Consider the following 13,865-nt stretch of genomic DNA (forward strand, 5'->3'; position numbering starts at 1 on the left):
GATTTAGAGTGCATGATAAATATTGTAGGTATTAATGTGTAATGACCCTAAGTATGCTGGTTTTCTGGTGAAGCGTAGTGTGATGAATCTCCTGACACCTATATAGCAGTAGCCCCACAGATGCATAATAATATAATCATACTCAAAATAGATGCCAATACATGATAATGCAATTTATATGAATATACATGACAGACAAATGTGTACAATAGTTGCCTTGCCAATATGTTATTGAAGAAAGAAACAATCTAATTAAAAAATAAATGAATAAAAAAGCATTTAAAAATGTGTCACTGGAAAAAAGGGAAATAGAGTGTGAGTATGGGTGTTTGAAATAAATATTATATACTATTATAACTAGTGGACAGAAATATTATGTGTAATGGACCGGCACTCACAATATCATAGAATTGCATTTGTTAATTAATTTTTAGTGAGTAAGTCAGCAAGGAAAAACTCCCTAAGACAACAAGAGTCAAAATCCTGAGAGAGACCATACTCAAAATGGAGCTTATCCTCATATGAGTGACACCAGAGAATAAAATTCCCTTTTATTACTGTGTAGTATATGATCTATGTGTTAACTGGAACTTAAACTTTGGGTCTATTGTATTAAACTAATTTAAAAGTGATGGAGACTTACATCTAAACTGTATTTAGCAATTGCAATCTTTAAGCTATCCAGGCTCTCTTTAGGGTCACTGTGTGGTACTATTGTATTCTTTGTGGGGTCATATTGAAAGTGAATATTGTAACAAAGTGAAGTGCTGTAATGTGGCATGACCAGAACCAAAATGTTGTTCATGAAAATGTTACAGGATTACCTCAAGTCAACCGAATGAATAGTTCAGCATACAGTATAATTGCGGGAACATAAACTTGAAGGCGAAATGAAGGGCATTAGGATGCCGAGGTTTTGGTGTACCTGATAATGTATAGAACACTCGGTTGGTCTGATTCAGTTCCTAGTAATCTCAGCCCTCTGGTGCTGCCTACTGCTCACTTATCTTCATTAGAGTGTAAACCTGGCAATACTTAAATGAATAATTGTACTTATGATGAAATTACAGAGAGAAAAATTAATTATTAAATTGTTTGTATGTGTCTGTGATATGATATATGATTATATGCTCTCTCTCTCTCTCTCTCTCTCTCTCTCTCTCTCTCTCTCTCTCACTACATGTCCTTCAGTGCCAGGCCTGGGCAGGTATAGTGTATATACAGTACATGGTTTTGTTCATGATTAGATTAGTTGGAACTGGAAAAGTTATTAGTCTCAAGGGACATGATCTCAGTCTCTCCTTCTATATAAGGTCCAGACCACTTCCCTAAAGCTGCTGTTATTTTATTGCAGACAAATTTTTTTGTCTTTTGGCCTATTGTACAGGTACCGTAATGTACAATGTTTACATTGTTTACGGGTTCAGTGTTTTTTGTTTTTGTTTTTGTTTTCAATAGATTATTTAAGTGTGTGTTAGACAGATTCAACCTCCATCCCTTCTGAATTATTGAGCAGCCGTGCTGTCTTTCCGACTTCTACTGTCAGGTGGTCGGAAGATGCTGATTTAGACAGAGAGAGAGAGAGAGAGAGAGAGAGAGAGACTGCGGACTATCTTTCCGCATCACTATTGGCTTCCTCTCTTCGCGCACACCCGAGCTCCTTCTCGAGCGCGCGCCGCGCGCTCGCGCTTCTCCCAGTCCTTAGCCGCGCGCACACACGCGCCTGCCACAACGAGTTGCACGCACCTGACGGAGGGCGGAGGAGCCCCAACACGCGCGCCCGCGCCTTCTCTCTGCTCTCCATGCCAGCCCCGCCGCCAACATGGTGCAGAAATCCCGCAACGGCGGGGTTTACCCAGGCCCGCAGACCGAGAAGAAGCTCAAGGTGGGCTTTGTGGGGCTCGAGGCGGCCGCGGCGGATTCGAGTCGTGATGGCGCGCTACTCATCGCGTCCAGCGACGCGACCAAGCGCGGCAGCATCCTGAGCAAGCAACGCTCCGGCATCGCGGGTAAAAAGCCGCCGAAGCGCAACGCCTTCTACCGGCGCCTGCAGAATTTCCTCTACAATGTTCTGGAGAGACCACGAGGCTGGGCGTTCATCTATCACGCTTATGTGTGAGTAACTCACATCAGTGATGCTGCAGAGCTTAAAAAGCCAGATGTTTTTCTTTTCCCCTTTAAACAGCCATCATTATTTCACACCATTCTATCAGACCTTTTCTCACGTGTGCTTATTTACCTTTTAAACGCCTCGATTGTTTTGAGATGGCCAGGATGCTTGATTCTTTCTGCGTTCACGCATCCTGCTCGTTTCCTCTGTTCATCGTCTACTCCTTCAATCACGCCTACTTCAGATATTGCACATATTTATAAAATACGATATATTCTTGAATTTGCTCATCCTTTCGTGATGCTATTTTTGTTCTGAATTATTAAGATTCCTATCGGAGCACGTGACTGGCTTATTTCAAAATGTTTTTGTCTTGCTTTGTCAGCTGAATGCTCTTTTTTTACTGCAGTTTCTATCTCTTTCACGACACTGTATAAGCGACCAAACACAATTTGACGGTTGTAGTAGCCAATATTCGTAGAAGACAAAGAGGCGTTGGAGTTATATTGTACACTGCGTATGAACAGGGAAAAAAGGACAGGTTTGCAATCCATTCATTTATGAGTACATGGGTGTTATTGGTCTTGATGAATGGGAACATTATGTTTTTTTATAGAAATCAAGGGCCTCGTGTTTACTACATGCACAGTGTCAGCTTGAGGTGCGGACGTGCCCTGTAGTCTAATAAGCGGTCATGTTTTAATTAAAGCAATAGCATATCACGCTGACTGTGTTTCACCCCCTCTCAATCTGTGTATTTCTCTCCCCGGATTGAAAGGATGCTCAGCAAACTGTCTGCTGCCTTTGTCATCTCACACACGTTTCAGCACTGGACAGCTCCCTGAGAGGAGCAGCTGCTTAGATAAAAGGCTGCATGCAGTAGTAAATGTTTAGAAAATTGACAACCGTTCGTGATGTTTTAGTATGTTCCTTTCTGGGAACCTTTAATGGTTTGACACAAAACTCTACAAAAGAATGGATTGTATGACTTGCATTTAGGCTACCAAGAATTCTTATAGAACCCTTATACCAAGTGGCATCCCAAAAACGGCATTTAATGGAGTGCTTTAAGTATAAAATTAATTTTTATAGTAATTTGCTAGCACCATGCTGTAAAATATACAGTAAATCGCTGTAAAACATTTACACTAAAGTACTATAAAATCTTACATAGTAAAAATAATAAATAATCCAGTATATTTGCTAATTTGCCTGATGCAGAATAAAACTGAGATGAAAGTTAAGAGTCTTTTCCAGGCCCAAGCTGTGACAGTTTATCACAGTTGAGACTAAAATACACTACCTTCTGATGTGTAAATCAAAATTTTACCCACTAATCAATAACAATCAACTCAATAAGCAACTACACCATCAACTAAATTAACCGTATTAAAGATTGCATTGGATCAATGCAAGCTAGTTAAGGTAGTTGTGGTTGTTCAGTGTTCAAAGGTTTAGCTACAAATCAGAAGGTTGTGTGTTCAATTGTGAAACTGAATATATTTATGTGGTATTTTCTATTATATTAGAAAATTGATAACCCTTCCGGATTTTTCAGTATGTTCTTTTCTGGGAACCTTTAATGATTTGGCACAAAACTGCATTACATGTCTTGCAGTTAGGCTGCCAAAAATTCCTAAATAACCCTTATGTAGAATGTGACATCAAATCTACATACAGCTAAATGCTTCAATAGTAAAAAAAAAAAAAAAAAAAAAGATAAATGCAGTTAATTCTATTATTTCTTTTATTATTAAAAAACTTTTTTTTTTTTTTACAGTTGTTTAACAGCAACCCAGTAGTAAATTGGTATTAAAGAAAAAAATAATGTATTTTTTACACAGAGTGTAGCCCAACCATGTTTTCTATTGAGCAGCAAAACACTTTTGTGGTATAGCTCCAAAACCGGCCAGGTGTATTAATTCCCCCTTTTTGTGTTTCTGTGCATGTTTTTTTAAAGCCCCTGTTTTCAACTAAAATGAGAACATTTTGTAGTGAAATCAAATTTTGCAAAAGAGAAAAAATTGTTTCTTGCATGCTGTATAGATAGTATGTTGCCCATCTTTCAAATGTGGCAGTATGTTGTTACAAATCTTGAATCACATGGGCTTCCTCAGCCATTACACTGTATAGTCTGTAAAACAGAAAGTTGGAGAAAGAAACTAATACAAACTAGTTCTCCATCACATTTTGTAGCCTTAGCTATAGTGAATGGAAATTATTAATAAAACACTATTGTGTTTGTTTATGTAAATCTCCAGTGCATGTACATTTGCTACTACATATATACACACAATATATATATATATATATTTTTTTACTTATAAATATGAACCAATATGCATTAATGAGTGTAATCAAAGAAATACATTGAATAGGAAAAAAATATTCAGATGCCACAAATTACCAACATCCCTACTTAGAGATGTCAAGTAGAAAAAAGTAATTACGTTTGAATTTTGGCCCATTCCTCTTGACAAATTGTATTTAATTCCCCCAAGGCTGAGAGAGTCCCCTATAATAGACTCCCAATTTAAAATTACTCCATGAATTCTCGAAGGGATTAAGGTCATGTATGTTTGAGATTGTTATCTTAAGGAGACTTCCATTTCCCCCCTAAATTCATCTCTGAAAAGATTCAATATACCTGATAATATATCTATAGCACAATATCATCAAATGTTTCCATCTCCATACTTCACTTATATAGGTCATATTGGCATCCCTTTTTTGAAACACCCGAATATTTAAACATGACAAGCTAAGTTAATGCCAAAGAGTTTTATTGCTGTTTTGTTTGGCTAAAGCACAGCATATTGCTTTAAAGTAGATCTGATGTCTAAAAATATTTAGATATGTATGTTTGTACTTTTTTTGTAACTAAGGAATTTTGTATGAGATGTTTAAGTCAACATAATTATAGTGCAGTCACCTTATTATTATCTATGTTGGACAGTCCTGCTGCTTTAGGTCAGCACGTAGCTCTTTTGGAGTGGCTGCTGGCTTCTTTCTTACCTTTCTTATCATTAGTCTTACTTTGTAAATTCATGCATGGCAAAACTTTCTAGGAATGATTGGTTTGCTTTCTATAAATGTTTTCACCTGCATATTATGGAACAATTGTACTGACTGGATATGCTTTATAAGGCTTCAGCATGGCCCTTGGCTTTTCCAAAGTGCTGTCTATTAACATTTTCCCTGAGAACTTTAAAAAGCACTTTTACATTTGACAAACCACGACTTGATTTAATGACACTTTTTGCAATATTTATATTTACAACTCGATACATTTATTGTTTTTTCATGTATAGCCCAAAGACATATATTTTTATATAGTGTATAAATACCTTACAAAACTCACTTAAATAATCATGTCATGTTCAAGAGCTGTGCACTGAATGTGCTGATGCTTGCTAAATAATTTATTTATTCAATCATCTCCCTCATCAGGGTCATGACAGGTCCAGATCCTGGATGAGAGGTGGATGAGAAATGTGAATATGCTCTAAAAGGGATCTTAGTCCATCACTGGGAACTATGAACAAACATTTACAATTTGGAGTGGTCATTCCACCTAATGGCATTTTCTCATGAACAAACACTATTCTGTAGCTGCTGGCTTGTGTGATGTAGAGATGTACCAGTGTAATCCTTTGTCATGACAACAAAACAGCAAAGAATGCCAGGCTCTGCTAATGTACAAGGCAAAATGAGGGTGCTTGTTTTTACTATTTTGTTTATTGCCAGTGATACAACATTCAGTTGCTAAATTCATAGATATACTTTAGTTAATTGCATAGGCAAATGTTGGATCTAAAATAAATGTCTGGCGATTTAGTTTATAATGCAGTTCAAGTGTATAACGGCTTTTGCTTTTGTTTTAGCACAGAACTGCAGAGTACAGTCCGGAATATAGCACAATTCTCGCTCTAAATGTATACTCTTTTAGTGCATCCTATAAAAAATATATTTATATCTAAATATGTGGTGCCACATGTATGCTTTCTCAGATGCACTATTCATTCAATATAATTAGAACACTGCCCCAGCTTATCTTTCATTAAATTAGAATTTAGTGATTGTTGTCATTTTATTATTTCCCTATCCACTGCACTACATAACTCATTTTGACAAGCAGCAGTGCAGTCGGCCCTTCACGCTGCATGTCATGGTGCTTGCACATTCTCAATAGAGCTGTCTGTAAATCGTTATGTTCTTCCGAACATCTTAGGTGTTGAAAAGATTTACTAGATTTATCAGCAATTTGTTCATGGTTGCACTGTGTATGATTAAAAGCAGCAGAAAACCGTGAGCACCGAATACTGATGAATTTAAAAGCAGACAGATCTGTTGCGGCTCTTTAGCTCCCCAGCGTTTGTTTAAAACTTCTTGTTCTAAAATTCTTGTGATCTAAAATACTACTAGGCTTGTATATTCATTAATTTTACTGTGCTATCACTTTGCTTTAAAGGAGCCTTCACATTTCACATTGCATATACATGAGTATGGGCTCTTGCCATCCTGTAGCTGTACAGCTGTTGCTGGCTGCATCAGACACTCATGATTAGACTGCTTCCTGCTACCCCTGCAGACAACGCAGGTGTGTGTGCATGTGAAAGGATCAGATGTAAAACAGGCAGCATCATCCACTTATTATATAAATACCAAGCATGATAACTGGCCTCTAGAGATCAGCACATTGCCATCTGTCTTGCAGTACTGCACACTGCCAAGCCCAGGCCGAGCTAAAACACTACCACAGACACATTTAGGAAAGATCTGAGTCATACTGAGAGGTCTGTGGGCTATTATAATGATAAATGGGTGTACAAAGTTTTCATGAAAGCCCTTCTATTGAATTTGCCATCTGAGTGGTGAGTGATTTATCTTGACTGAACCCAGACCTGGGTTAGTGAACAGGTCAGAAATATTGGTCAAAAATGAATGATAGCATCTCTGATGAATTACTTTAGTTCAAGATTGGAGGTCTACATCGATTCCACACAATGTCAGAATTTGTTGTTTGTGTTCTTGTTGTTACATTGAAATACTTGTAATAATGTTTAATGAGTTTGTTTTTCATGTTTAAAAATATTTTTTTTCTGCTTACCACAGTAAACATTGCTTTTGCCCCTAAAACTCATCCGGCCATCTAATCATATCTAGTGTGTTGCTTTATGATTTCGGTCCCTTTAGAAACTTGGCAGCTGTTACCAGGTAACCGACACTCCTTTGCGCTTTGTGTCTTAGTACTTTTGCTCTAGCAGGCCACTTGGGATACAGATTTGCTCTACTACATGTTTATGGATTCTCTTTTTGTAATCTCTGTGTGTGCATTACAGTAATTCTGAATTTCTACGTGCAAAGGAATCAATCTGATTTGGTTTTGTTTAATTGACTTTTTTTCTATGGTCTGCTTTATCAATGATCTATATTAAATATTATGTTGCCATTATTGCGAACTTTACGGTGTCTCTTTTCCAGTGTAAGCACTATTTAGAGTTTGGTAGACGTTTTTGGCTCTTGGCTTTATGTTGCTTGAGTAGCAAACTAATAAACATAATATAGTTACAGTGTTACCCTTGTGTTATTGTTTTTACATACCAAATTATTATACAGCAGGCTACATTCTTTGTCTTTTTTCTTTTTCAAGTTGTTACTGTCTTTCTGTGAGCGGCCCAATGGTGGACACTGACATGCTGACATTCTTTTTAAAATGAATGCAAATGCTGGGTCAAATGTGAACTAAGCCAGATAATGTTGCCTCTCTCTGTGACACTAAGCTATGGAAGGGCAACACTGAGCTGCACTGAGGCCGCCACTCATCATCAGTTCATGCTGTTAGCCAATGTGTCAGTCAAATGTATCCTGCAAATGTTATTGCAATGAATCTGGAGTGGATGTACATCTGGCTGGATGGATGGGGAGATAGATGAGTGATGGATGAGCAACAAGATAAATGGCTGTCCTTTCGCTGGATGGATTCATACTTGTCCACACAGCTCTGAGAGTCGGATTAAATGATGGAAATAAACAATTTCTGTAGTAAATGTCAACCTCCATGGCCCAAAATGAAAATGTGGTCACTGCACTATCCAAATCATTTAAACCTATATGCTTGATGCAGAGTCTGGATTCAATCATCTATAGAATAACATTTATAAGAAATTTACTCTCCTACTCAATTCATAGCAAATGACATGGCTAACTGGTGGTTCAATAAACCCCAGATAGTTTGAAGGGGTGAGAGTCATCTCTACAGCTTTTTGGAGGTGAGTGCAAGTATGCTGAGACATCACATAGTGACACACTGTATTTAAAATAAATCCTGCTGTCATACAGCTGGGTATTTCATCCCTGCTAGCTGCCAGGGATAGAGGAATTACCTGGATAACTGCCAACCATATAATAAGAAACAAGGTGTAGTAGCAAAAATAGTGTTGCTGGACGGTTCAAAACAATACAATCAGAAATCTGATCATGACACTCCTATAGATTTTCTTGACCCATCCTGTTCAAAAGAAATGTAGGATATTCATTCATCTTTCTTGGTCATAGCTAATGAAAAAAAAAAAAGTCATTTCTCTAAAGAAAATCCTACATTGGGTCGCATTGTTTTTTTTTTTTATCGCACTTTGATTCCAAGCTTTACTGGTTTTAGTTATTTTATTAGTTTTATAATATATTAGTTATATAATTATTTATGGTTTATATGATTTTAATATTTAATCATTTTCCTGGTAAGCATTAAGTATGCCTAAACAGGAATGAATAACATTTAGCTAGCTAAATGTAAAAAAATTATCTAGCTTATCTAGCTATCTAGCTATTCTAGTATTATGAAGCTAGACAGGAAAATTACTTTTCCAACAATATAACTAAAGCTTTATTGTTTGGAATCAGTTACATTAGTTACTTATAATTTGCATTTAGATATTTCGGTTAAAATACACACACTTAACCTTCACCTGTGCCTACTTGTACCATCGAATTGATATTTCTGGTTTAGTTACAGGCTTATTCCCCCGACGTTTTTTTCTCATAAAGTCTATTGTAAGGTGCTTCAAGATTGCCACTGTCCACACAATCCACAATCTATTTAATCATTACTATAAAGCATGTAAAGCCTAGCAAAGAATGCTCTTGGGTGATATGAACATGGGCAGGGATTACAGATTCATCCACAAAGTCACCCCAGTGTCATCTGACACTCCAACGCATACAAAGTATGATTACTGGCAGAGCATGCAGAGTCATTTTGCAGAAGTGATTGCTAGAAAAGATGCCATCTTCAGAGATATCAGTTTCATTCTGACAATGGCTGCCCGCATACACCTTCTAATAAAGATGTAGTCATCTTTATAATTGGACAGAACACAAATCTACTAAGTGAGGTGCACACCATCCAGCTAGGGATATACAAGGCCTGAACATTTGTGGCAGCAGCTTAGAAGTAATTCTTAGCAATATTGGATACAAAGATCTTGTTTGCCATTTTGGGGTTGGATTGTTGCTGAATTGTGTGAAATCTAAAAAGAGTCAGTGATAAAGATGAAAAAGGGTATCCTTGTCTTAGTCTATATCGTCTACAAATGGCCAGTACAGACATACAGTATATGCCCCGTCGGTAAAGTATCCTCTACACTGGTGTACTGATATTTTCTTGTTAAGGCAACCCTGATATGGGTAAAGTCCTGACTGAATCAATCCTGCTCTTAATACCGTTATTATAATGACACCAAAGTTATATTAGCATCAGTATTATATGGAAATGCAGTTTAACTGAGCGCTGCAGCACAGACAGGTATGCAGTGAGGATGAGTGTTTATTAATAATTACTAAAGCAAGAAAATCAATTAACACAATTCAACAAGTCTTCTTCTGCTGTGTCCTTAGTTATGCTACCCAGCATACATAATCTCTAGCAGAAGTATTAATATTATCAATATTAACAGGATAAAAATAAAAATAAAAAAAATTACATATATAGTCCACTCTGGGTTTTTAGTGCATTTATGTGCACTTTTTTGTGCATTACAATTTTCCGGGGGATTTGAAATCTGATTGATAGAACCTCCAGAGTAAACAGACAGTCCTTGTAGCAGTGCAGCCAAGAGAAACGCTATGAAATAAAGAGAATAGACTATTGACAATAGTTTAATACATTTTTATGTACAGAAAGTACAGTGATTCTGATAGAGTTTAGGCTAGAAGAGAAGGCTTTGCTAATACCGACAGCCCGCCACTGGTTAAATCTAAATAGGTTCTCTGGCAAGCTAAACTGCGTACCACCCCAATGCTTACAATCATGGTATTGTCATTCAATTCTGATAAAGTCTCAAATCTCATCATGGACCTCAACCTTTAGTTACAGCAAGTTAACACATTTTGATTTTACACTGGGGACACACTACCCTTTGTGCTCCTGTTATACCACATTGCTCTCTAGGCTATAAAGGAACCAACTGTCATTTTAATGTTATTCCAATGTTGTGCAGCTCTCCAGTGAAACCGTTTTGTTAGCAACACCAGCAGGCTAGTGCCAGGGCTTTCCTCATTTAGATAAGAACATCTTGTGGCTATGTGACTGTGGCATTTGGGGCACAAATAATGCTTTTTGGAACAAGTGTAGCTCCAGCAGGTCTAGGAGGATCAACAAAAGTTAATACTGCGCATGCTGGCCTGACTGAACCTGATTGGCAAGCCCAATGATAGCTGGTGCATACTGGGGTAAAAAGTGACTAACAGCAGTGAATTAAGGTAGATGTATGCTTTGAAGTAAGGGATGTTTATGAATTTCATTCTGAGACAACGTGCTGCAGTATGTGTGATCACGGAGGACAAGCACCTTATTGCCTGCTTTTTTGTGTGGGGTGAAAAATGAGCCTTAGTGAGCCGAGACTAAAATCTCTTAAGCTCTTAGATTTGATGTAGTGGGTGGTGGTCGTAACAGGCTGGTGGTGCTATGGAAATCAAAGCTAATGCAATTAAAGGAGCTTACCAGTGTCCTGCAAAAATCAGTGCTATTTAAGTGTTAAAAACTTAGGCATCCAGCCTTTTCTCTCTGGCTCTTTCTAACTGTTTCTCATACATCCTCTATATCTGTGGCATCAAACTCAAATTCTGCCTGAGCTACATCTCTCGCTCTCACACTCTCTTTCTGTCAGAGAGCCACCACCTCCAACGCTCAACACTCTCCCTCAGCCCTCCCTCCTACTAATCACCTTCACCTGTCCTCCATTTACCCGTCCCCTTAATAAGGTCCCTCTTCCCCTTCACTCACCGTCCAATCTACAGTTTACAACCAAAGATTGTCTGGACTACCTACCGTGCTTACGACCACCTGAGTTTCCCATGCTCCTAGCTACGCTTCGAGTGAAGCTTGATTCAGTTAAGTTAATCGTTTCCTGCAGTTTCGTGTCTTACTCTTTTGTGTTTGCATATTGAAGATCAATAAACAACACCTCGTTTTACTCCCGGTTCCTGACGCCTGGTCTATCCATGACACTTTCTCACACACTCTCTCTCTTTGTCATCATTTAACAGAATCTATTAACTAACCCTAAAATGAAAGGCTCTGAAATTAGCAGCACTGACAAACTATGTACACCATTAAGAAATAGTAAATAATTACTTAATTAAATTCAGTAATTATAGTATACCATCTAGAATACAAGTAATTTTTAATGAATGCATTCTTTTGTTTGAATCACATTTTATTGGGTACCAGGAGAATGTACAAATACATCACATACTATACAGGAGGGTGGTAGCTTAATGGTTAAGGCACTTTAACCCCATAGATGCTCAGTTGTGTGAATGAGATAAAGCGTTAGTCGCTCTGGATTTAGACATCTCCCAAATGTTTTGAATGAAAACTTATTATATCTGTTTAAATATTTAAATCACAGACCAAACTGTTTGTGAACAAATGATGCTCCTAAAAATAATAATTCGTCAAAAAAGTGATTTACTGAGTTACTTTGATTGACTTACTGATTTCTCTATATTGGGAGAAACTGCTGTAACCATATTGTCTTATTCGTGTTCATGGACACGAATTTCCCTCTTTTTTCGTGTCACTCAGCACGACTGCCTCTGTCTGGCTCCGTCTCCATAACAACGGAGGCAGAGGATCATGGGTAATGCTGACAGAAATGCCAAAGGTAATCTTATTTCCCATTTTTATTAGAGAAAAAGGCAGAAAATATAGGGTTATACCGTAATAAATGTCCTTAATAAACCAGGAGAATATATTTACTGAATTTTGACTGGAAGGAACCACTGACAATGGTTTATAACAACGAGTAGCTTACCGAGTATAAAGTAATAAAAACACGGATAAAATCTCCTGCCTAAATGTAGAGTAATTGTGCTTAAAGATTCAAAATTCAATAACAAATGTGAAAAAAAAAATACAGCGTCTGTGGTATCCAGTGGCAGAATGAAAACTTTGGCAGAGGCAGCAAAAATCCTTACCATTGAAATACATTACATAGAAAGTCGTCCTCAGTGACACGAAAAAAGAGGCAAATACGTGTCTATGAACATGAATCATTAGATTATAAGCATGAAATGCCACCTTCTCTAGAATGAGAGGTAAATACACTTCAAGGCTATTCTCTGTTCTCTGTTCTTGAGGTGGTGGAATGAACTTCACCCAGATGTCCGAACAGCGGAGTCCCTGAATGTCTTTAAACGATGGCTAAAGACCTACCTCTTCCTGAAACACTTAAATTAGCACTTTCCAAGTTTGCTTTTTAAAAATCAAGAGTTGTAGCTTAATTTATTTAAAATTTGTAATCTAGCATACCAGTGTAGATGAATTCATTGCTAGAGACTTAAAGCACATTTGTACGCCGCTGTGGACAAGTGCGTCTGCTAAATGTCACAAATGTAAATGTAAATGAAATGCCGTGAGACTGTGCTGCATCATGACATGGGGTTGTATTTTACACTTTGCAGCTGCACACAAGTTAAACCTTGAACCCTGAGAATATTAATGCTAATGTAACAATGCAGAGTGATAATGTAGACTGTATCTACACCATAAAGCAATGACCTACACTTCAATTATTATAAGATATCCTGTATGTCAGTGTTGTGGAACAGCAACCTGGCTAAGAATAGATATACTATTTACCTAGATATGCTATTATCTACGGCAATACATACACTTATAAAATGTAAACATAGTTTCCCCGAGCAAGGGAGAAAGTGATGTGTATTTGATTGTACTGATTGGGAGAGGTCTGCTTTAGGTATAGTAGTACTGTACACAAAATCACTCAATCCCCCCTTTATTAGAGTGGCGTGTTGACATATTCGACTGCAGTGAATCCGGCTCAGACAGCAACTGGATACTGCAGTGTGTGTGTGTGTGTGTGTGTGTGTGTGTGTGTCTGCCTGTCTTAATGGGTAAACATATTGCAACCACAAAAGCAATTGAATGTTGACTGACCAATTTTATGTTTTTTAATGCATTCATGTGAACAAATAAATGCTTAGTAGCTGTTGGTGTAATTGTCTCTATAGCAGTGACAGAAAGGAATGCTTCAGCAGCCCTGTGAACCATAATACCCTCTGGACCTCTCCTCAAGTTCTTGTGTTAAACTTCCTGACATTGTGAACACACACTGTGTAAAAGGACAGTGTGATTTTGCTTAGGAAAAGTCTGTGTATATGCAGCCTGAGCATTTTCCTTTTCCTCTCCTAGGCTTCAGGGACAGCTTAGAAATGTGAGAAGCTTCTGTGT

General features: G+C 37.6%; 1 protein-coding gene across 4 annotated transcripts in view; it reads left to right on the forward strand.

Annotated features, from left to right (window-relative positions):
* The first annotated feature begins 1,625 nt into the window (after window positions 1–1,625).
* The window catches only part of LOC124391529 (potassium voltage-gated channel subfamily KQT member 2), a 52,293-nt gene continuing 40,053 nt past the window's right edge, over window positions 1,626–13,865 (forward strand). For 2 of the 4 annotated variants that reach the window (XM_046858159.1, XM_046858169.1), the window contains exon 1: window positions 1,626–2,115. In XM_046858159.1, coding sequence (XP_046714115.1) covers window positions 1,823–2,115 — 293 coding nt within the window. In that variant the 5' untranslated portion in view covers window positions 1,626–1,822. The remainder of the gene's footprint in view (window positions 2,116–13,865) is intronic. The other 2 variants (XM_046858178.1, XM_046858187.1) reach the window with 1 other exon arrangement.

The sequence above is a fragment of the Silurus meridionalis genome, chromosome 1 (assembly GCF_014805685.1).
Source record: "Silurus meridionalis isolate SWU-2019-XX chromosome 1, ASM1480568v1, whole genome shotgun sequence".
NCBI classification, from domain to species: Eukaryota; Metazoa; Chordata; class Actinopteri; order Siluriformes; family Siluridae; genus Silurus; species Silurus meridionalis.